General features: G+C 40.4%; 1 protein-coding gene across 1 annotated transcript in view; it reads right to left on the bottom strand.

Moving 5' to 3' along the window:
* The window catches only part of myo10 (myosin X), an 85,613-nt gene extending 62,547 nt beyond the window's left edge, over positions 1 to 23,066 (bottom strand). The window contains exons 1-2 of the mRNA XM_035670935.1: positions 22,965 to 23,066; positions 9,132 to 9,290 (exon numbers count right to left, since the gene is read on the bottom strand). Coding sequence (XP_035526828.1) covers positions 9,132 to 9,242 — 111 coding nt within the window. The 5' untranslated portion in view covers positions 9,243 to 9,290; positions 22,965 to 23,066. The remainder of the gene's footprint in view (positions 1 to 9,131; positions 9,291 to 22,964) is intronic.
* Between the last annotated feature and the right edge of the window lie 616 nt (positions 23,067 to 23,682).

The raw sequence follows: 23,682 nt of genomic DNA, 5'->3' as shown, positions 1-23,682 counted from the left end.
AGAAAACAGTGTGTGTGTGTGTGTCTGTGTGTGTGTGTGTGTGTGTCTGTGTGTCTGTGTGTGTGTGTGTGTGTGTGTGTTGAGGTTATTGAGGTTGCACATTCTCCCTCAGCTCAAACCCGTGTCCAGTCCAAACACTTGAAATACGTCACAAAGGGTCAAACTGGTCACTGAAAAACATCAGATTGGAAACACGTAGATCACGAATGTTTGTCGACGGCTGGCTCTCACATGTGCTGCTCCATAATGCGCGGTCATACCAGATCAGCCCGTGGCGACGCTAACACCGCACAGGAGCGGTGATGAAGGGTTGCTGTTGTAGCCATTTGAAGTGTGAGGTTCGGATGTGGATGTCACAGTTCAGTGTTTTGACATAAAGAATCAGTATTAACTCATGTTTTCAAGGAGCTGTTACACGTGGCCTTGCCATTTACTGGCCATTATCTGTCTCTTTGTTGCCATTTTGTGTCTCTTTGTAGTCATTTTTTGTCTATTTGTGGTATCTTTGTGGTTATTCTTTCTAACATTGTGGTATTTATTTGTCGTTTTAAGTATCTTTATGGCCATTTTGTGTCTCTTTATGGTAGGCCCATTCAGTAAGAAGTATGGTTGTAAGCGAATAGAAAGACCAACAAAGTTTTTGTATCCACTTCACTATGAAAAGTAGCCACAGGCACGAGTACCCTCTGTACGACCCACAAGTTACTACAACATCAAACTTCCAGCAGCACATATTGACATATAGACAGCAAACAAGTCACAAAGACTTCATAAAAATATAATCTCTTGCATTATTGTAATGAACACAGTCATTGATTGACCCAATCTCAGCGGGAGTTCAGACCAAAAAACTTCCCTGCAAGAGGCTGTGTTGGTTGTGGTCATGGGTCATAAACAAACAATCCAGGAAGTCCAGTTTGAGTAACAGTTCCATGGATTTGAAGGCTTCTCAGACGCCTCACAGACAGGATTTCACAACTCTGGAAAGTTATCAAAGCAGCAACTATTTTATTGTTGTATTAATCAGGAGGTAAACAGCAGAAATATGGTGTCCACATTACAAAGTAACCCATCAGGAATGTGTACTTGCACAATCTGATCAGCGCTTTGCCGGATGATGCTGCGTTTTTATGCTCAACCCTGCGTTTGCACATCCACTGTGTGGCCTACTGCCTCCATTCAAATCAGTGAGGACGCTGCGTTTCTTTCGGTCTGACCACAGCCTCAACGCAGGGTATTCAGACACATTACCCACTAAAGGAATTTCCTGCCATTAGTTGGTGTCATCCAACATATACAGTATGTAAAATATGAGATACAATGAAACGGGGGAGAGTAGGAATGAAAAGCTCTTGATGTGACCGACCCCCTGCTGGGATGGGAGAGAGCAGTGGAGGTGTTGACACTGTGTGTGTGTGTGTGTGTGTGTGTGTGAGATGAGTGGGAGTTGGAAAAAAAAGATTGGTATGGATGGGGGGGCAGATGAAGAAAGAACAGTGTGTGATTGAAAAATGTGGATGTGTGTGAAGGAAGGACATTATTGGGGTACAGAACAAGAATGAGATTCCTGAGAGAGAGACAGTAAAAAAAATGGAGAGAGTCAGTGTGGGTGTGTTTGTGTGTGTGTGAGTGTGTGTGTTTCCACTGGAATCTGCAGAGGAGACGAGTGAGGCCACCAGTCGACAGCACAGCTGGTTACAATCACAGCAGCTAAAGACTGTACACACACACACACACACACACACACACACAGTCTGGTAGCCTCGGGGCAAAATTCCCGGTTCAACTATGTAATGCTAAAACTAAAGAAAAGTAGCGCTTTAGCTAAAACAAAAACATTTCTCCAGCAAATGGACCAGGAAGCAGCCGGCTCTGTCATGTGGTCACTTTGTGCTTTTCAATTTATTTTGTTGTTGCCGCACTTTTATAGCTGAGCTGGCATTTGACCCTTCAGTGATCATAAACTCCAGTGCAATATTTTGCAGCCCATCAAATAAGGCTACCATCTGCCTGCAGGAATGTTTTTGGGAGCCAATTTGCTCCATTAAAAACACCAACATTTCCCGGTAATTAGGTTGTTTTCAGTCAAAGTCTCTAGAGCTGGTCAATAAAATCCATTAAATCCATTCATTTCGAAACTATGAAACTATACAAAAAACGGTCTCAGTAAAATCGGGATTTGAACCACAAATGCTTTAATGGCGTGTCATCAGCAGTGTGCCTCTTTGTAGTCCATTTTTTCTCTCTTTGGCAGGCCCATTCAGTAATATACACAAAGATCGACAAATGTGGTAGCATTTCACAACGCCAAACATATGGTGTCTTTTGTAGTTGGTTAAAAAAAAAAAAAAAATTTACTGTGAATGTTATTTTTGGTTCCATATTGTAGAAAATTGGATTTCCATGTCTTTTTTTGATGATAAACTTCCGTTCTGTTCTGATTACAGACTTCTGTAAGGTTTTGATGTCCCAACTACACAATCACCGCCCTCACCAATTACACCAGTGCGGCCGACCCGAACCCACCGTCCACGTCGACTACAATCCGTTACCTGGGGTCAGTCTGGCTGTACGTCACTCAGAAAACAGACTGCCCTGTTCTTGCTAGAGCTCCAGAGAGCAACATGAGGGAGGAGAAGAACTATTTTGAGATATTCAAATATATATATATATATATATACATATAAGTAAATATCTAGAAAAGTGTAAAATATGGGACCTTTAAAAGAATACATGCCAAGGTGTATTATTAATTACTACTGGACAGGAAAGTCAAAGTCTCAAGGATGTTCAATTAAAAAACAAGTTTGCTAGACCTGTTATTCCACTCAGGTGAAATGTCCTGTCTGATATTTAAACTCTATACTTCTGTAACGTACCCAGGTCACAACTGCCTTAAATAATAAGAAAATGGAAATGTAAGATATGATGTGACCAGACTCAATCTTACAGCAGGATGTGAGTAAACAAAGGTACACCACACTGATATGATTCTATGATGTTGTGAGAATTTTACTTTGGTGGAAGTTTGTTAAAAGTTGAACAAACTCATTAATTCTCTTCATTTAATTCTCTCAGAAGTCAGCAGGGGTGCTTTCAGGAATTTCAGGGGCCCCTGACAGGTTATGCACTGGGCCCCTCGCTCTGAGGCTTCTGACTTCATGCATTAGCCCGTCACCTCACCTTTCTCTGCCCTTTCTTCACCGCAGGGACTTTTCCAGGAACCGAAGAAGCGTGGTAGGAGGTCAGGAACTTCACCTGTGTTTCACACAGTTCCTGTGACTGTTGAAAAAGGGGGCCAATATAAAACCCCCCACACTTACACCTTCTGATAATAAGAAGATAAAAACACAGGCCTGAGTATCAATAACCTGCAATAATAATGAATCCACAACTGTCACTTTGAATATTATGTGTTATGTAATCAAGGGCACTGAAAACAACAATTTTCTGGAAGATCTTAGCACTCGTGTTCAGAAGTCTGATATCTGGTAGTAATGTAAGCCTGAGTGGCCATTTTTCATCAAGAACAGAGAAGAATGTACAGTGGGCAGCTACGTGACAAAATCCAGACACTGGGAACATGTGATGGTCTATGAGCAGCTAATGGATGTGGCATTAAATTATTGATTTATATGGTGTCTGTAACATGGGCCTTTAAATTGTCTCCCCATGAAAAACCTTTACTGAATTGAACTCATAATCCAGCAGAGGCAGATTTAGAGAAATATTAATGGGATGGCATGAAGGCTTTAAGGGGTGGCAGAAATATATGCTGATTTAAAAACATTACAATATTGTGGCACATTAGTAAGACATTGAATAGAAATATCTAAAGGTGGAATTGGAAATATGGAAAGTGTTATCTTAATTGTTGAATAACTGAGACTTCACTATATACACAAACCTTCTAAACTGAGTCTAAAATATGAACATGTCAATTTGGTTGAAACATTCTCATAATGTCAAAGTTAATTTCTTTCAGCTAGAACATGCAGTGCAGTGGGCATTAGAGGTCACAAGATGTGAGCAAAACAATTAAAACTCATTGGATTCTATTTTCAGTTTTCAGAAAAATAACTTCACAAGGCCATTAGCCTGCTTTGACTACCGGTTAAACAGGAACAAAGCACTGGGTCCTCAAAAGCTGAAACAACTTCAAAATGAAATCTACTCATATTTATTCATTTATTTTTGTACTTGTATAATTCTAACCTGTTTAACATTTGATGTATCAGAGACCGTTGCTGGCTCTCTCAGTGTGCTTATGGCCCTCCCCTTCGGTTTACCACGACCCACTTCACCAAAACCTCTCTAATTTTCTCTCTTTGCAGCTTCTGGCCCAGGAAGACCAAAAAAAAAGCCCCGTCAGAGTGGAGATTGGGCGGCCATGATGAATTGATTGGATAATTCCGACCATACGGGAGCATTCAGATGTGATTAAAGTAACGAGATGGCATTTGTCAAAGGTTACTGCGGCTAATGCGCGCAGAAAGCACAAGGCTGCCTTTGTCGCCGGCTTGTTTTGCTGGAGAAAGTGCTGGGTCAGGTTTGTTCATTAGTCCATAAGCACAAAACGAGACAGTAATGGTTGAGAGTCATTTGTCCTACATAGTCCTTTGTTTTCAACGCTATACAGTGGAGTTCCATAGGTTCCTGTACAGTGACTGGGTCAGCGGGAACAGAGCTGCTTTGTTTGCTAATTAACTCGCTAAGTAAAGCAGGACAGTGTGGAACAAATAACTCTGTTAGCACAACCTCTGATAGTATAAGAGTGTATGAACAGTAGGATGATTTATCAAGATGAAAGTAGCATCTACTGCTAAAATCACAAATGCTACCACTTCTGGTACCACATTAAGGCTGCTAATGCTAGTATGCTAATACTAACCTTCTTATTTCTAGTTGTGATACCCCCCAACAAACACCCCACTGCTCTGCAGTGGTCATTAATCCTGACCAGCTAAAGCTTTGCAGGAAATGAATAAGGGGAATGCACTTTCAGGTAACCTTTAGCATCACCAAGCACCTCACTTTTTGAGACTTTCATGCATCGGCCCTTTGAGCTAATGCCCCAAAAACTAAATCAAGGGACGAAGCCTTCCAGTGGTCTTATGAGTCAATTAAATTGACTAATTTGCCCCAGGGGCAGTAGAATCTCTGCAACACTCAACACCGTCTGTCCTTAGATATATCCATAGATTCAGGTAAGGAAATACCCCCAAAAAAACATTAACATGGAAATACTGGAAGAGACCTCAGGAAGAGTCATAGAGGAAGGTTTCCTCTCCAAGGACGGACAGCTGTGCAATAGATGTTGAATGTACAGAACAAAATAAATCAAATCCCTTTTGCAAATTTTGACTCTTGTCTGGAGGACGTCAGGTGATGTTATAGAGCCGGAGAGTGGAGGAGTTTGGATGGATGGACCATCAAAACGTGGAACTTTAACGTGGGACACTGCTGCTTGTCTCCCCTTACAACCAACAGTCAGTGTTGCCATTACTGTGGCAACAAGTCACTTAATGTAAGTCAGGTATGTCACATTATTAAATGTAAAACTTGTGGTTTCACACTGGACATGAACTCTGGTCTCCTGGGTTAAAGTCCTGTGTTTGTTTGACACATCCTTCCACCCAAACCCCATTCCTTACATAGTCTTTGTCACTCTCTACACTACATTGTCTGACATGGGTGGTTTACATTGGAGTTAGATGACAGCCCACTGTCAAGCAGATGCTAAAGAGTACCTTGTGCATCTGTATGGAGACGCCGAGGGACGTCAGTATTTGACGCCCTGGGAATGTTTAACATGCTGGATATTTTTCCTGTAGTTTTCATCCCCAACCACCACAGAGAGTTTCCCTTTCAAAAACATGACCTGAGTTACAAAAGCTAGTTCTGCAGAGTCAGAGGTCAAGGCTACAGTAGAGGGAACAAATATCATAATGATCACATATATCACAGAGAGAAACAGCTTCAGGGTTTTTTCAGATTCACTGCGGTCTTGCTCCGAAGCCAACCAGCTCTTAACTGTTCTGTCTCACAGCTTGGACGACGTGGGCGCTGTGAGAGCCGAGCCAGGACCCATTATCTCCCGCCAGACTCCCATTGAGGCCACCGCTGGAATACCAGCCTCTAAAACGAGCGTCAAACCAAACAAACCCAAACTCTAATCGTCCTCTCTCTTGCTTGGCAACCTGTTGCTCTTGGCTGCAAAACAAGGAGCTCCGTTCAGCACCGTCCAGGTTTCACACCCGGGATTGGAAAAGGCTCCCTCTACTTGTTTGGGTTTTATCACCTGTGCTTTTCATCGCCTGATCGACTGCGGTCGTGGAAACAAACTGCACACGTTAAACCTCCCAAAAACATGGTGGAACAGTGAATTCAACCACCTACATAAAAACTTAATTGGCTACATTTTCAGACAATTCTTTAAGAAATAAGCAATTAGCTTTGGAGAAAAACGTGACACCTTCACAAAGTGATCCAGGTAAAACTATTAGATGTAAGATTAAATAACTAGCACTAGCGTTATTGGAATTTTGCTTGTTTTGGAATAAAAAACGCTAAAGTAACACTAAAGAGCAGGCAGCAACGTTTTTTATTCTGAACCCTCCTTTTAGCTCAGGCTGACAGTAATTTAATACTTCGTACAGCAAAGAATAGCAGCATCTAAAATGACGACTGGCATAGTTCTCGGTGTAACCACAAGAGCTCAAAATAGAGATCTGATGCAATGGAATGAAACAGACTTTTATTTTATGACAGAGAAACAATCGGTTTTAGAACCGGTGAAAAAAGGACCATTAGAGAAGCTTAAAGCTATTTCAAAGTGCCAAAGCAAAGCCTGAAAACTTATCTGCCAACACGACAGTGACCCTGAGCATAAATCCCTATAAAGGACTAATAACAAGAATGTGAGAGTCCTTGAGAGGACCAGCCAAAGCTCAGACTGAATCCCACTGAATGGCAACCTTATATAATAACTCCTTAAACTTATATCAGAGATCATTTAGAAGAATGTTCTGGAGAGGCAAACTGACAGTAGCAAATACTGGACACAGCATACAGACAGTCGTTGGTAGCAATGAGCCAATAGGAGGGAATGTCATCAATGATGTGCGTTAACGCTGGGAAAGAGGACGTCACTGCCAGTGTAGAATCACAAGTCAGTCTCTAAATGCTTCGGCCATTAGAAATTCTGGACTTACTCCCTGGTTTCATTTTCAAAACCAGAACCAATCCAAACTCTTTATAGCATTAACTTGCAGAAATCATGTGCTTATAAACAGTCATACCATATAACATCGCTTTGGAGATCCATTTTTAAGTTCTCTCCAAAGTGATTTCGCTATATCTCCAGTGTTTCACTCCAGAGGAGAATGGGAGGAGAGCATTGTTTGAAGTAAGGACTATACGATGGTTAGTGGCCACTCTTCAATCGTCATTCAATCAACCGCTCTTGCATTTAGAAATCCCCCAATTATTAATAGGAGCTGAGATCTCCAACCATCAGCAATCTGAAAATGATTCTACAAAAGGTTTTCTGTGTAGAAACAACAAAAGAATCTCAGTTTAATCTATGTTGTATTCATGCTGTAATCTTTCACACTGAGGTAAAGCAGCCAACCCAACAGGTTTATATAAATCTGTAAAACCACTTGTGAATAACTTGCTCTGTCTGTACATGTGTGTCCTGTATGTTGTGCATTAAACTCAGCACAGTTAAACAACCTTTCAATCAACTCCACACGTGTATTTCACACCAGTGAACCTTCGCTGTCTGCTGCTTGTAATAAATCAGAGGCAGAGAGCCTCAAATTGTTTTTGACAGCAGGTCCATGGGGAACCTCACTGTACACCGATCCACCCAGAGAAACACAACCTCCCTCCGCTTTCTGACCCAGTCATCACCTCCTCTTATCTGCTGCGTCTAGACGATTATCTCTGTTGTGTAATGATTGAGCAACTTCAGTTCATGGGAGATTCCTGCGTATAGACCTTTTAAAAGAAGGCACTGTTCCCTGACAGGCCGAGCTGTCAACACGATACTGCAGATAGGAGTCGGTTTGTTTTGGGCTTTTGAAGCCAGAGGCTCGCAGATCTGATGTTCTCTCGTCAGTGTGATTGATGAAACTCATTCCTCAGTGCTGATCTTTACGTCAAGGATTTATGACACTAAATCTGATCTGATTGCTAATCTGCATGAATTTGACATTAAATCAGTGGTTCTCAAACTGTGTGGTGTGGATGACCAGGAGAAAGATATGGAGTGAAAGTAAAAAGGAGACTACCCTGACGCTAACCCTAACCCTTGGTGGGGAGCATAAACTTTTTGGGGTTTTTAAAGGCGGGGCATGCCAGAAAGTTTCATTCCACTGCATTAAATAAGACACAATTTTCTATTCATTTTTGTATTTTTCGCCCAATTGTTCTTTATTGTCTTCTGGTTTCTTTTTTAAGAAGCTTAAATTTAAATAAAAATCATGTGAAAAGTCTGATAAAAACTTCATACTGATATATTACTTTATATTTCTAAAGATTTTTAGGTGCTTTTATAAAAAGTTTGCTATGTTTTGATGTTCATACAGTATACAAAATGTGGGTTCAGTCGTAGAGGATACTCATTTATTTTTATATCATTTTGTAAAACTTTAATTCTTACTTGTTATTTTTTTAAGCTCATTTTGTTTATTTATTTCATTATTGCCTTCTATAGTTCTTTTTTGTTTTATCATTTTCTTCCCTTTTTATGATATACTTTGTATATGTTTGTTTGTCTACTAAATTTAAATAAAACATTTAAAATAGGTTATTTATCACAAAATGAGGTAACGTTTCCCATCACTACTGTAGTGCCAATGAGGTTTTTTTTAAAAACAACAGGTTCATTAACTTTTCTTCCCCCATCAGCTTTTCACGTTTGCTGTGTATGAACGTCAGTGATTGTTGTGTTGTTGTATGTTTTTTGTGTATTTTTGTATATTTTTATTAAAAATAAATAAGTTTGAATCTCTTTTTGGGTCACTAAGTGATTCCCAAGCTGATTAAAAAAGGTTAAAGTTCAACCGCACTGAAAACTGTTCAGTGTTCAAAGCCACCAGGTGTGGCGCAGCTTGTAAACTCACATAGATGTGTCTCTGCTGGTAGCGCAGGAAGAGGTTGTGCAGGATGGCGCCATCGTGAAGGTCCTCAAGGGTCGCCATGTCCTCCACCCCTCGGATGCTGCTGTGGTGCATGGGCTGCACCTTCTGGCGGGTAAGTGCATTCTGCTTGTAGGTGTACACCTGGATCACAGAATGGAAAGAGATGGAGATGTGAACCATGTAAAAACCATGTGCTTAAAACCAAACCTAACCTCAATCAAACTTAATTGTTCTTTATTTCGCACAAGGTAATCATTTTAAAATCACAGGAAAACGTTGGACCCTGTTTCCTGGTGTGTGGTTTACAGTACAGCTGGTCCACTTCCTCTTTTGCTGGTCCGGTTGTGGGTCATTTATTCACTGGTTTGAGGCCAGGCCTGACACTCAAATCAAAGTTTCTATTTATTTTTAGATTCAGCTTTCTCTCGAAGTTTGCCTCGTTTATGACCAAGCTGAGCCGGTCCAGGACAGATAAAGGCAGGACCCCAAAGACCTCAGCGGCTTTTCATAACGTCTCAGAAGAGACACAAAAAAAAGTCATCTTAGTGATGTGGAGTGAAATTCATTCTGGTGGTTTACTGACACTTTTGTATTCCAGTATCATATAGCAAACATTACGACCTTTGGCAACACATATTCTTGTGTCGCAGAGATAATAATGCATGATAGAAAACATCTGGGAAAAGAAGCTGCACCAGGACAGACAGCAGTGTGTTTTCATACAGAAATGAACAGATATTTTTATAAATATAAATGTTTAGAACCAGATTCTCACAGCCTCGCTCTGTTTGACTGGTCAAACAGTTTAACTGGGTAATTTACAGCAGAGAAGCTCCTGACTGACAGATGATGATCTCATGTTACTGGAGGAGTGTAAAACGTGGACGAAAGCCTGGAGGACAGAGAGACAGTCCTCTGGCAGCACACGGAGTAATAGCTGTAAATGTTTAAAAGGCTCAAATTCACTGGTGAAAATAAATCAACGCTTTAGGAGTGAAGGCAGGTCGAGGTGAAATAAGGGAACGATAAGCAGTAACACAGCATCCAGATGCTGACTAAAGAACGCTGTAACATGTACTGTAGTATCAAAAGGATTAGAGTTCACTGTTAGAATAAAACCTCATTTTTTAGGGAGTTTGGGGGATTTTTATGCTTTCAGATCATTTCAAGCATGCTTTCTCAACCCAAAAGTGGGCGGACTTGTTCTGAATGGCTGTCGGAGTGTGTGGTAAAAAAAACAAAACAATTTTAAATGCTGAGCTCTCTGATGTCTGTCTGTTTTTATTTTGACAGAAAAACTTCCACAAATGCCTGTTGAGTGAAAACAGCTCATTTTGTATACCTTACTTACTTATCGTGTAAATGCAGTGTGCAGGGATGTGTATTCTTTTTGTTTAAGTTGAGAACCGCTGATTCAAAGGACCAGTGTGTCGGATTTAGTGACATATAGCGGTGAAGATGCATATTTCAACTCCCTGACAATAGATCCTCCTAAATGTTACACACTGGACCTTAGTAAGTAAGTAGGAAAGGAAGGAAAATTAGGAATTAAAGAAAATACAGAAGGAAGACAGAAAATGAGGAAGGAATAAGGAAAAGAATGGAATTAGAAAGGAAAGAAATACAAAAAGCTGCAAGAACAGAGGGGATGGAGAAATATATGTCTAAAAATCATTGACTTAAAACAGATGTTTTTCTGATTTCCTGATATATCTACATTTTGAAGCTTTGAGACAGTGACAGTTTACAGTTTTATTTTGCCTACAGTGTGTCACATTGGATATAAAATATGGAATATTTTGCTTCTGGTTTGTCTGACTGATTACTAGTCATCAGGTTTCGCTTGAAAAAGAGTTTCAGTTACACTACATTAAATTCACATTAAATTCCAACCCTCAGACGAACGCAGTGGGTTAAAAAGTACAAAAAATGTCTGAAATGTGCTAGAGGAAAAGTAGAAAGTCTCCAAAAAGTACAGCAGTACTGTACACACGTATACTGTAGTTGCAGAGTAAATATGTTCTGGCCTCTGGCTGGTTTTGTCTCCTGTGGGCAGAACATTAACCTTCCTCTCACAGCTCATATTTCATCACCTTGCACACAGGTGACACATGGCAGATAGCTGAGGTAAATATGACCCTGGGCTGCTAGCACCAACCAGTCAGGAGCTGGAGGAGGATTGCAGCAGACTGAGGACAAGGTTTAACAGCTTCCCATGACAACTCTCCTAGTGCATCGTCAAAGAGCCTTAACCACCATGCTGCTCAGCGTCACATGTATATCAGTGGTTCCTAGTTTGCATTTTATACATGCAAACTATCTGCGTAGCCTGATTGTCCATTATCTACTGTACTATATCTACAAGGGTAAATACAATCTATACGAGCAGCCTGAAATGACGAGGAGGACATTTGACTGAGACTTTTCTCACTTCTGCTTGAAATATGTCGTTACATTATGCAATGTTTGGTCAGTTTAACAGATAGAAAAAACACTGTTTTCAGATTTCAGACAGATCAGGTCCGACATATTAGTGTAACACTGTTTTTATGTTAAATGATTGCTTTGTGTTTGTTGGACAATCAAGTGTTGAAATCAACATGCGTTTCAAAATGATTCTGACTTGTTGGCTTTTGCGTTGTGTTCAACATCGCCCAGATGTTTGTTGTTGCACTTTTTTAGGTAAGTTTAGGTAAGCCTTTGCATTTACACAATTAAAACAAATGTATTTAATGGCTTTCTCAATATTAAGCAATTCTGTTGTGTCAACTTAATTTACTTGGGTTGGATCAACTTTGTTTAATGTTACAGCTGTAAAATGAGTTGGATCAACCCAATTAAATTAAAGTCAGACCCAAACCTAGTAAGTAAGTTAAATCAACTTTACTAAACTTACTTGAACAACTCAAGTAAATTAAGTTGGACCAACATAATTGCTTAATGCTGTAAGAACACCATTTAATCCTGTGGGAATACTTTCCATGATTTATTTAAATTCATTTAAACATTATTTTATATACAGGTAGCTTTCAAACAAAGTTACTACAAGTTATTATTTAACTGCTTTTAACAATATCGAGATTTCCATGTCAAAAAAATTTAATTATTGACTTTCTTCACCCCAGAGGACAACTGTCAGGAGATAAAAGCCTCCAGATAAGTATTTATCCTTTTGATTTCAGTTTGAGTAAACTAGGAGCAATGGACATAAAACACTTTTATGAAGCGCCACAGAAATGAGTGCTGAGAAACAAATATGGAGTCTCAAAGCACAAGAATATTGAGAACAAACACAGACAAAGAAGCTATTCTTCAGATCTGCATTCTACACGCACTCAGTAACATCAGCTCCCCATTAATGAGCGACAGCCGAAAATCAGCCGACTGTTTAGACCACAGGACGGTCCGGTTATGAAAAGGAAGAGCCAGTGAGGTTAATTAATACAAGACCTCAAATTATCACCGCTCTGCAGGAGGTCTGCAGCCTGCAGGAGGATGCACAGAGATCACTGAGGGGGGTTCGCTCCAAATAATGATCCATCACTGCAGCGTCACAGAGGATCAACGGGAGAAGATCAAACTTCAGTTCATCAGCTTTTTGGAGGAACTCTGTTTAGGGCAGTCGTTGCTATTTACATTCTGTGATTCTTCGGCGAGGTTTTACACTGTCAGACTTTAACCACGCTGGCTTCTGGGTGGAAAAAGGAGAGCAGCCAAACCCAGTGCTGTCTCAGCCTTTTCCGCAAACAGCAAAGTTTCAGTAACACACACGAACACACAGGTCTATGATGTGTTTCAGTGGTTTCAAACCTTTTTGGCAATGTCCACATGTGGGCCCTCATCACAGGTGTATTTAGGCTGGAGTTCTTAGCTTCAACTAAACCAATTTTCCCTTTCCACATGATTCAATTCAGATCATTTTAGGACTCAAAAACCAATGCAACAAAGGAAAGTCAGGAAAAAGAAATTCAGTTGTTGTTTAATCTCTTCTTTTAAAGCTCCTCAGATTTATCTTGCAACCAATAGGAAATGCTGATGTATTCAACCTATATCATCTTCTAATTGTAGCCGGATAATCAGCTGTTTTTTCAGTGAGCCACTTAAAGCAGTTTTAGTAGCTTTTCTTACTAACTTGCTAACCATCAAGCCCTGCATATCCACAAATGACACGAGAGGGAACCTCCCCTGTTTAAATGAACACAAGATTCCAATTCTCCAAACTTTTCCACTAGGAAATAAAGCCAAATATGAAGGAAATGTACAATCATATTGTGGTTCAGCTACAGTAGGACTTTAATCAAGATGTCAGTTTGTGGTGTTTGGCTATGTGGAGGCAAAAACATCTTAAAACTGAACCTTTGTCATCACCATCCAACGAAAAGAGAAGTCCCAATGAAACCTTTAACACTGTTACTGCTGCGTTTCTTCTGCTTTGGATAACTGATAATCTGCTTTCTCACATGAACTAAGCTGCATAAAACAAGACTGTACGTAAGAGCATCAGCTGAATGTAAACATACACGCTCTGAACTCTGGGGTTGCCTCTAGGTCGTTGATCCGCTGTGACCGAGAGGCTCGGGGAGACTCTTCCTAAAGAAAGCCGGTCTCTGTCTAAGGAGTCAATCAGATCTGACCCCCCCACACAGCACACACATTAACACCAAAAACTCCCCCAGTATCCTGCCAGGCCTCATTTCTCACATTCCAGCCTCAGTGATGCTTGAACGTCACAGAAACGTCTTTTAGACGGATGAAATATGATCGAGTCTTTTCATAAACGCTGCGTTCACAACCTGCATGTTCTGATGTGGGTTTATTACTGCTGCAGTCAGTCCAGGTGATAAAAACCATTTGAGCCAAAACAAACAGAGACTTCTATCAATAAAATATGTTTCTTCTTGTAATAAACATTAACCTCGTGCTTTAAGAAATGAGATCCACTGTTAGACAGTTAGAGGGAGATAACTAACTTGTTAGACTAGTCCAATGTTGTTTACAGTCAACAGTCAGACGTGCAGTCGTACCTGATGACCCGGAGAGGACAGTTAGCTGCTGTAAACACAGCTTCACCTCTCTGTCAGCTGTTAGAGCCTGATCACTCCTGCTGCACTTGGAATTAGTTCAATATTCTTTGGTAAAGTTGTAAAATAAACTCTAAATTGATTCACTAATTCAAACAATTTTGTCAGGAAAGTAATTCCTCCCTGATGTTTTTCTAGCAACATGACAGGAACTTCCTTTATTTTCTTACAATAAAGTGGTAAGAATGAGTCCTTAAACCCAAAAGTTTTTCCGGTTCCCTTGTCACAAAGTTGATGTGATTTTGAATGAGCTTGGTTAGATTCCTCAACTAACACAAGCTTAAAGAAGCATTTCACCCGTGGAAACATTAATCTTTATTGAAAGTGGAGTTTATATGTAGTCGAAATGTAAATAAATTTTGGAATTTGGTGCCTATTTGACCGAGAAAGAGTGTTTGTAGTCTCACCCCCTTCTACAAAGATATGAGACTTCCTGCTTTCCAGTGAATGAAAATGGACGATTTTTTACTCATTGGAAGCAGGAAGTGCAACACTGAAAAATCCGTATTTCTCCATCCTCAGGGGAAAATGAGGGAATGGTGCACGACCATTCAGAAATATGACTGGGTTTCTAACAATACAAAGCTTAATGCAAATGGGTCAGTGTGGGTAAGTGTCCCTTTAAAAGATTATGTTCTACAACATAAAATACGTATCCCACCTACCCCACCGGTTGCTAACAAATGGCGAAATGAGGTTACGGAGGTTGTCCATAATTATTCTATCAATGAACTACAACATGGATACTGTTAGCCCTAACCCTGCCCACTAAATTTCCAATTTGAAAATTTACAAATTGGAGATAATGGAGGTTGTCCATAATCTCCAATTTGTAGATTTATAAATTGGCCAACCATGTTGTAGTTCATTTATAGCCGAACATTAGCTTTTTACTTCCAGTTTAGCCACTCTCAAGTCTGTTGGGTACACATAACTCTACAGTTAGCAGACAGTTAGCTTAGCTTAACATAAAACTGGAAACAAGGGGAAACAGCTAGCCTGGCAACAGTGTGTAGCATCAAAATCCAAGCTTTGTAAACTCAACCATCCATCCTGACATTGCAGTCGCTGCTTTAGTTCATCCCAAAGGTGTTAGATGGGGTTGAGGTCCAGTAGAAGTAGTAGTAGTAGTAAGACCAGTAAAGTTCTTCCACACCAAACTGGGAAAAGCCATTTCTTTATAGACCTGGCTTTATGCAGATTTCCCTTTATTGGATCTGAGGGGGCCAAACCAGAATGTGGACGCTATCTGTCTCCCTCTCTCTTTGTCACAGACAGTATTCATATCTTTACAGTCCTTGTCCCAGCAGGCCTCAGCAGAGGACAGGTTCTTTGGCTTTGGCCTAATTAGGTTTCTAATTGGTCCAGTTGTCGTTGTGGAGATGAAGAGATTCCATGCTTCGAAAACAAAGCCATGGGGCCCAGGCGCTAAGCCTATAGCGACAGATGCTAACAGGAGTAAATCTCTGAGAAACAAAGCCATTTAGACAGCATCACTACAGGAGGAGGAGGACGAGGAGGTGGGGGAGTCACTGCTGTACCCTCGGATCAGCGGGCTCTGTTCCCGGATCAGTCGGGATAATGTGTGTTGTTCTTACTTATGTGGATGAGAAAAGTGAATTCACATTTATGTTCAGGCAATTAGAAGACACTTAAGAGGAACGCACAACGAGGAAGCATTTAACTAACGTGGATTGGTGAAGGCTGATGTTGGTACTTCTGCACCGCAGCGGACCATCACTCATATTTCCTGATACTGTTATATTAGTTTACAGGTGAATATGAGTGTTTTAATGAAAAGTAATCACCAAGATTTAGTCCCCCAGAAGTGTGGACTCGAGTCACAAATTTGATGACTTTAGACTCGACTTGACAAAATCAAAAAAAGACTTTTGCCCTAAAAATACTTGATACATTTAATTGATTTATTTATTATGGGTTAAAGAGAGTTGATTGTTGAGTTCAGAGTGAGCTACACAACACAACAGGTGGCGTTCCTGCTCCCAGGTCATCAAATACTTTGGGTTGCCAAAGCTTCGGTATTCAATGACCTCTGAAGGACACTCAACAATCAACCCTCCAGGATGACTGACCCCGCCTTTTATTCCCAAGATCCACTTTGTTTGAACCAATCCGACAGCATTCAATTAAGTTTCAGGAGAGAACCATAAAGAAAGAGCATAATGAGGTCTTTAATATATCATTACTCATAGCATTATATTTGGTGAAGAGCGACTTGTTTAGGACATTGAAACTTAAAGTTTAGGAGACAGACTTGACTTGACACTTACTTGTGACTTGCAAAACAATGACTTCTGGAACCCTGGACATCTAAAGTCATACCTCGAACACTGTGGGTGCTATTTGTTGCATAGATTGTCCTCCGGGAAAAACTTCTGATTTTGAAATTGACTTACAAATTCTGACACATTTAGCTTGAACTAAACATTAAGCATCTTTTAATTTGAGTGTTTCCACAGAATTGTACCCTTGTAACAGCCCTTAGGCCTAAAACAGTGTGAAACTCAGGCTGTAATTCCTTCAGACGTGTCTCTCTTTCACTGAAGGCGAATCGCTTCAATAACATTTAATACCGACTCTGACTTTCATGCCAGCGATCAGTTTGTCGGAGCAGAAAGAGTGAAACTCTTCATTTGTGTCTGAAAGCTGAGCCCGCTCACCCCCTTGCTGCCCCCTCGCTCTTTTTGTCGGAGAGCTGAACAGGTAACCCTCTGCCCCGCCTCAAGCTACCCCCCCCAAACCACACACACACACATCATCATCATCATCATCATCATCAAAAGCAGCAGCTGCTCTTTGAATCACCATTCATCTCCCGCTGCATTGTCCTGCAGTCAGCTCAGGAGGAGGAGGCTGTCTGCACCGTCAAAAACACCGAAACCCGAGCAAGACGAGAGAAACCCCGCGACCTCCGACAGCACAGACTCACACACACACACACACACAGACACACTTATTGTACGGACACTTTCATTCACAACCACTCACGACCACTTTAAGCTTCCATAAACATAATATACAACAATATTCAAATGTTTCAGAGGATGAATAACTTTAATCAGTCTTACCAGTATTGGGGATAAAAAGGTGAGCTTTGTTTTCCTCTGGGGAACAATATGCTCAACAGATTCAACAATTAGATTACACTACATTCTCACACACTAATTTGATTAGATTTGCATTCACAGCAAATAGAAAGTCAGGAGCAGATCATAAAACCTGGAGGATTCTTACTAAACTAAGACCTCTCTGTAATATCTATAAAGGCCTGGTTGTCCGTCTCACTGAGGTAAATTGGTTAGTGTACTTTGTGGCCGATGGATTTTCATTTTAAAATGAGAAAAACAAAATCTGTTTGCTGACTGCTATCATAAATATGGGGAACAAAATAGGTTGTTTTCTATTTTTTATTATCCGCTGGCCACCAACTACACTGACCTAAATTACAGCCCCACTATTTGAGAGTTGGTGTTATAAGATACTGTATCACTCAATAGAAATGTTGGGTTAAATGAAGGTACTAGAGCAGAGGTCTCAAACTCAAATTGTCTTAGGGCCACTGCTTTAAATATCTATTAATAATTATGTGTGTTATTTAAAAGAAATACTAGTTCTGTAAATCGTGCCTTTACTCTTTTTTCCTCTGAAGGAAGAGGCTGTTCTGTCATTCGTTCACTAATAAATATGCCAACAATCAATCAATTTCAGGCATAAATGAACAACTTCCAGTTTAAGCCCCGCCCACATAAAGTTTAAGCCACGCCCATTCTGAATACAGAACAGTTGAACAGATACAGATAATTGTGTACTCACTCATCCCTAATGGCAGCCATGACCAGAAGTTGTTCAGACATCTAATTCGACGCTTTAAGAGTGAGAATACTAACATACTGTATGTGCTCACAGTTAGAAACATAAATATACACACACTCCAACATCATAACACACTCAGAGACATATACAGTGTAATCTATTAGTAGTGTAAATATACTTGAAATAAGCATGAATACACACACATATACACACACACACTGAAGTGGGAGGGGTTTATAGCAGTGAGCAACATCTGCTCTAAGCTGAACAGGTGACATCCATCTCCAGTTACACACAGCAGACGGCTGGTAGACACACACACACACACACACACACACGCAAAGAAACACACCTTTGCATATCAATCTCTGGATGAAAACACACAATCCTCGCAAACACACAACATGACGGGCAGACACAAAAGAACTAACTACACACTTTTTTGCATCATGAGTTCTCCCAAAATGAGCAGCTGGAGTTCAGTGCCTCGCACACACTACATGGTCTGTTTTAGGGTTTGAACCTGAGACTCTTCTGTAACAGGATGGTCCTATAATGCTGCTCAGTCCATCTGACACTCATCTCATTGTTTGCATTGGAATAAAGTTGATTTTGAGCGACTAATGCTAATTCTTTCAAAGCTCTTTATACAGATTGAGTGTGAGCGTCTCGTGCTGCCTTTGTTTCCCAACTCTAAAAGCTCCCAGTCTGCCTGGACCAACAGCAACTTTATGAACACTGAACTTGAATTTAATTTCAATAGAAATAACTCGAGCATTTATTGTTAAGGTAACTTGGGTAAATTAAGTTTACTGTACTTAAAACTAGTGAGTATATTACACTAATATGCAGCATATCTCCAAAAGTTATTTAAAATTTGAAGAATTTATCTGAATTAAGATAAACCAAGTTTAAACGTATTCTTTTTAATTTTCTTCTACTAAAGCAATTATCACATTACCTGTCAAAACAGCTGACAACTAACAATTTATAATTAATTGATCATCAAAATGGAAGCCAATTCATTTTCTGTGGCTTTTAAAGTGATTCAACATCAAATCTTTACACTCATTAAGAAGCTATACAGCATTACAATGCTTATATTTGTATAATAATATCAAGTCAACTTACAGAAAATCAGTCAATGGAACAAACTAGAATTATATCACCAATAATTAAAACACAGCACACATTTAAGTTCACTTAAACAAGTGAGTTGCTTCAAAAAATCATTTTTGAGTTGGGTTTAATTCATGTGAATGAGTTTTCATTTAGGTTAACTTTTATTAAGATCTGTTGTCAGGTTTTACAGTGTGACAAAAAAAAGACTAGGAAACAAAGACTCGAGAGATAAAAGTGAGACAAGGTAAATGAAGAGAAGACAAGATAGAAAGCTAAACAAACAAGAAGAGAAGCAAAGACAAAGAGTAACAAGATAAGACAGAAAGAAGAAACAAGAAGAGATAAAATGAAGGAGGAGAAGCAAAAGATTAGAAAGAAGAGACAAACTGAAGAGAAGAGACGAAAAGAGAAACAAGAGTAAAATAAGTTAATGACAAGAGACAAAAGGAAACAATCTACAGACAAAAGAAGTAACAAAAGACACAACAGAAAAGGAGAGACAAAAAGAAGAGAGGGAACAAAAAGAGACAAGAGAATGAAAACAAAGAGGATAAAATATAAAAGAAAAGTGAGAAAAGAGAAGAAAATGATTAAAAAGTGATGTACAGGTTCAGACATCAGAACAAAGATAAGTGGTTTCCAGGTTTGTTTGTTTACAGCCATGTTAGCAGCTCTGTGCGGCAGCCATGTTTTGAGCTAAAGGCTAACAATGCTCACAATGACAATGCTAACATGTTGATGTTCAGCAGCTAAAGTTCGCCATCTTAGTTTGGCATGTTAGCATGTTAACTGCTTGCTAATTGAACAGTACAGCTGAGGCTGATGGGAATGTGATTAGTTTTGCAGGTAACTGGCGATAAACTATTGAACAAATGTGAACGTTTTTAATTTGATGATGGCGATACATAACTTGTATATTAGGAGGGGAACATGAATGAATCAAATTTCATTAAACAGTTCATTAAAAAGCGAAAATCTCAACCTCTTGGTGGCGCTAGAGTCATTAATGACCATAGTGTAAAAACCGCTTGAGCCACAAAGCACCACCTGAAGTCTGACATCAGCTCTACAAGACTCGGCTCAACATCCTCTGGCTGAGACTGTAAACTGTGCTGTGGAGGGTCATTAGCTCCAGTCACCAGCAGGTCTAACAGAGTCTCTGAGTGAGTAGGAGCCCGGAGATAAGAATGCCTTAATCTGCCAGTAAATCTTCAGGACAATACGCTGGCTCAACATGACCCTAAATCCCTCAGCGCTCACATTTACAGGCCGTCTTCTGGTAGTGACCCTCTGCTGCTCACCGGCTACACAGGAAGTCTTTGTTAAAGCTGTCAGCACAGGAGGTTAGTGGAGAGTAAATCCACCCAAACAGTTTGCTGTCTCTGTGAATCTGGCTTCTGTTAAAACTGGAGAAGAGGTGGCTGTTAGTAGTCTAAACTCACTGAAGTTCAGGCTTCCAAAGGTAGGAAATTATTCTAGATATCAAAATATAACATCAAGACACTTTGTATTAGGATCCTTCTGAGGATCCTTCAGGTGTTCTGAGTTGTCAACCATCCCTACCCTTACTGAGGAACACCAAAGGAACACTGTTTAAGAGGGTCAGATCAACACATTCCTGCTTAGTTTGAGTTAACTCAACATTACTGATGCTAAAACAAAGTTTGACTTGAACAAACATCCAACTAAACCCTGCACAGGTATTCCCTCTGGTTTTATTTATAGAGAAAAACTAGTGAAAACGATGTTGCCTGTTTATCTCAGTGTCCCCAGGTTTTATAGATTATCGGATAAACTTCAAGAGTTGATTTCCATCCAATAGTCGACTGACGTGACTGAAAGCGCTGCAGTGCTCGACACCTCTTAGCAAACTCACATCCAAAGTGCCTTTCCAAGGTGTTGCAGGAGTCGTAAACTAGCTGATAGCAGAACTGTGCTGGTTTTCTACAGGGCAGACCAGCTGTGTATGTGTGCACCACAGAAGTCACAGTATGCTAACTACAAGGTCTAGTGATAGATTTATCGGTTATTATCCGTCATTTTGAGACAATCCGCATCGACCGATGTCTGTGCTCACAAGGCCGATGAACAAAACATGTCTTCAGACACATCTACACGCAGCCTTGTCGCCCTCAGGAAGCCCCGAGGAAGAGCACAGTGGCCAGACACACTTTCCCCATAAGCTTACATTGTGGAAGAAGCAGCTGTAAAACAGTGGTGTGTGACAACCCCTGCAAAATGACGCAAGAGTAAACTGTACTCTCAGGGATGCATGCTGTAAACATATGACATAGAATAAACATAGAATATAATAGAATCATACATGACTCTTAGTTTTGTTATGGCCATTATATATCAGCCAATAGCAGACCAGCTCTCCGGCTATTGAAAAACCCATATCAGTCGAACACTGCTGCTGGTAGCTTTGTTTGTCTTCCACATGATTGCTTGAGTGTTTGAAGTCAAAGCAAAGCTTCCAAAGCAAACGATTGCCACCGTGTGAAGATACACACGTCTTGGTGCCTTAATGGCACTTCACAGTCAATCCAAAATCTGTGGAGTTTAACACCTTACAGAGGATAAATCACAGCTAACCACGGCCAAATGTTTCATGTCAATCTAACCTCAAAACTGCTCAAGTGGTTAATTCATGTTAATGCTTAAAAACCAACCCAAAACATACATAAATGGCACAGTAACCCGTGTTCCATATGTCCTTGACCCCGTCTCCATCCGTTGTTTTGGCAACACATGGATCAAAGAGGTAGAACCAGATGGGGTTTAGGGGATTTGCCGCATCTTGAGCTGATCCCAAATTATGAGTGAACCTCTTTGAGCCGTTGCTCTCTCGGAGGTTCAGGACAGTGTCAGAAGAGGTAGTGGAAAGACGGGAATAGCCCTTGACAGGAGAGTGAAGGGTTAACTCTGCCTGGTGTTTGTGTTTCTGTGGGACAGTCAGGTCCTTAGGCATTTTCTGCCAAGTAAGCAGTCTGAGAAAAACTAATTTGTGGACTAAAAGTGCATCTTTGTTACATCACCACATCTGAAGGAGTGTAAATGTCCCGTAAATTAGATCAATAATGAAATAAAAAGCATGGAGCCTAATATTGCGACTATAATCAGTTTAAAAAGACAAACAGAATACAAAAGCTCTATAGAAACACCTCAGTTTCTCCACTTCCAAAAAAATGTTTCTAAGCTGAACCGGATCTCTGCGGAGAGTTTGCTTTTGATCCAAAGTCTTGAAGAACTGTAGTTTTGGAAGCCTCGACGGCAGGAAAATAAGACATAGCGACCCATTCAAACAAGTCCACGAAAAAATTAGCGAATTAGTTCTTTGTAATTGGTCTTTGTCACGTGACGGGTTGTTTTTCTGCTTCTGCTTTCTTCACTTCGTGGACTTTATGTCTTACTTCTTCTTTTTAGACTCATCAAGAGGTCACGCAACCGGTGTTCAGTAACAATAAAATAAGTTCCTTTCCCAAATAGTAATCCTAATTTACGAGCAACAAAGTGCATTCTTGGAAGCTGAATGATGAGTTACAGCCTGGAGCCTCATGTCTGACCATCGCTCAGCACCAGAAATCCCACTCCAATACTTCCATCAGAAAGTCCTGCAACAGGAGCAGGGGCCCGGAGACAAGAAGGACACCATGGCCCAGGAAACCGTAAACCAAGATCCTGAAGTCAAAACGCAGGAAAAGCTCCCAAGTTTGTGTAAACATTCTTTGAAAAGGTTGAAAATGGCTGAAAGAGGAGAGATGGGATTTAACCTTACCTGGCCATAGTCTGTGGCAAAGACAACAACACCTCCAGAGCACGAGGACACGGTGCTGGGAAGATACTGCTCATCCTCCCGTAACCACACCCGGTCACCCTGCAGGAAAAGAAAGACAGATATATTAGTTTTACTTGTTAGATATTGGAGTTAACGCCTTACCGAAGAAATATCACTACAACTTCAAAGCAGGCATAAAAAGCATCTCCAGATAATCGAAGATGGGTGGTTCACCACAAAAGGCAGTTAAAATAATCACCAAAATTGCTTGCAAAACAAGAAGAAACCGGAAGAACAGGGCTTCCATCACTACTGTTTTCCTTCTGTTCATAGAAACATCTCTGAAGTACACACATTCTCTACTCAAGTAGAAATAAAGTTCAAAAATATTCAAGTACAGCTCCCTGAAAAAACTACTTCAGTATTGTATTTTGTTCATTTCCACGATATTATTTTGTAATTTCAGGAAAATGGGATTTTGAGGTCATATAATGTTTCACCTTGTACTTTGCTAATGGCAGAAGAAGCTGTATTAGCCTCCATCTGCTGTCACCATGGCATTACCATGGCATTGACCTTTCTCTGGCCAATAGGAGGGTCTCAGCTGTCCTGGAAACTGTGCAGTGTTGGGTTTCAGAAATCTGTACCTGCATCCAGGCTGCGGTCTCCCAGGAGGCCAGTAAAGCTGCATGTTTATGGATGCTCTTTAGTGACTGAA

The sequence above is a fragment of the Morone saxatilis genome, unplaced genomic scaffold (genome assembly GCF_004916995.1).
Source record: "Morone saxatilis isolate NCDOM2014 unplaced genomic scaffold, NCSU_SB_2.0 Contig23, whole genome shotgun sequence".
NCBI lineage: Eukaryota > Metazoa > Chordata > Actinopteri > Moronidae > Morone > Morone saxatilis.
The sequence above is the reverse complement of the archived record's forward strand: the minus strand, read 5'-3'. Positions and strand labels throughout refer to the sequence as shown.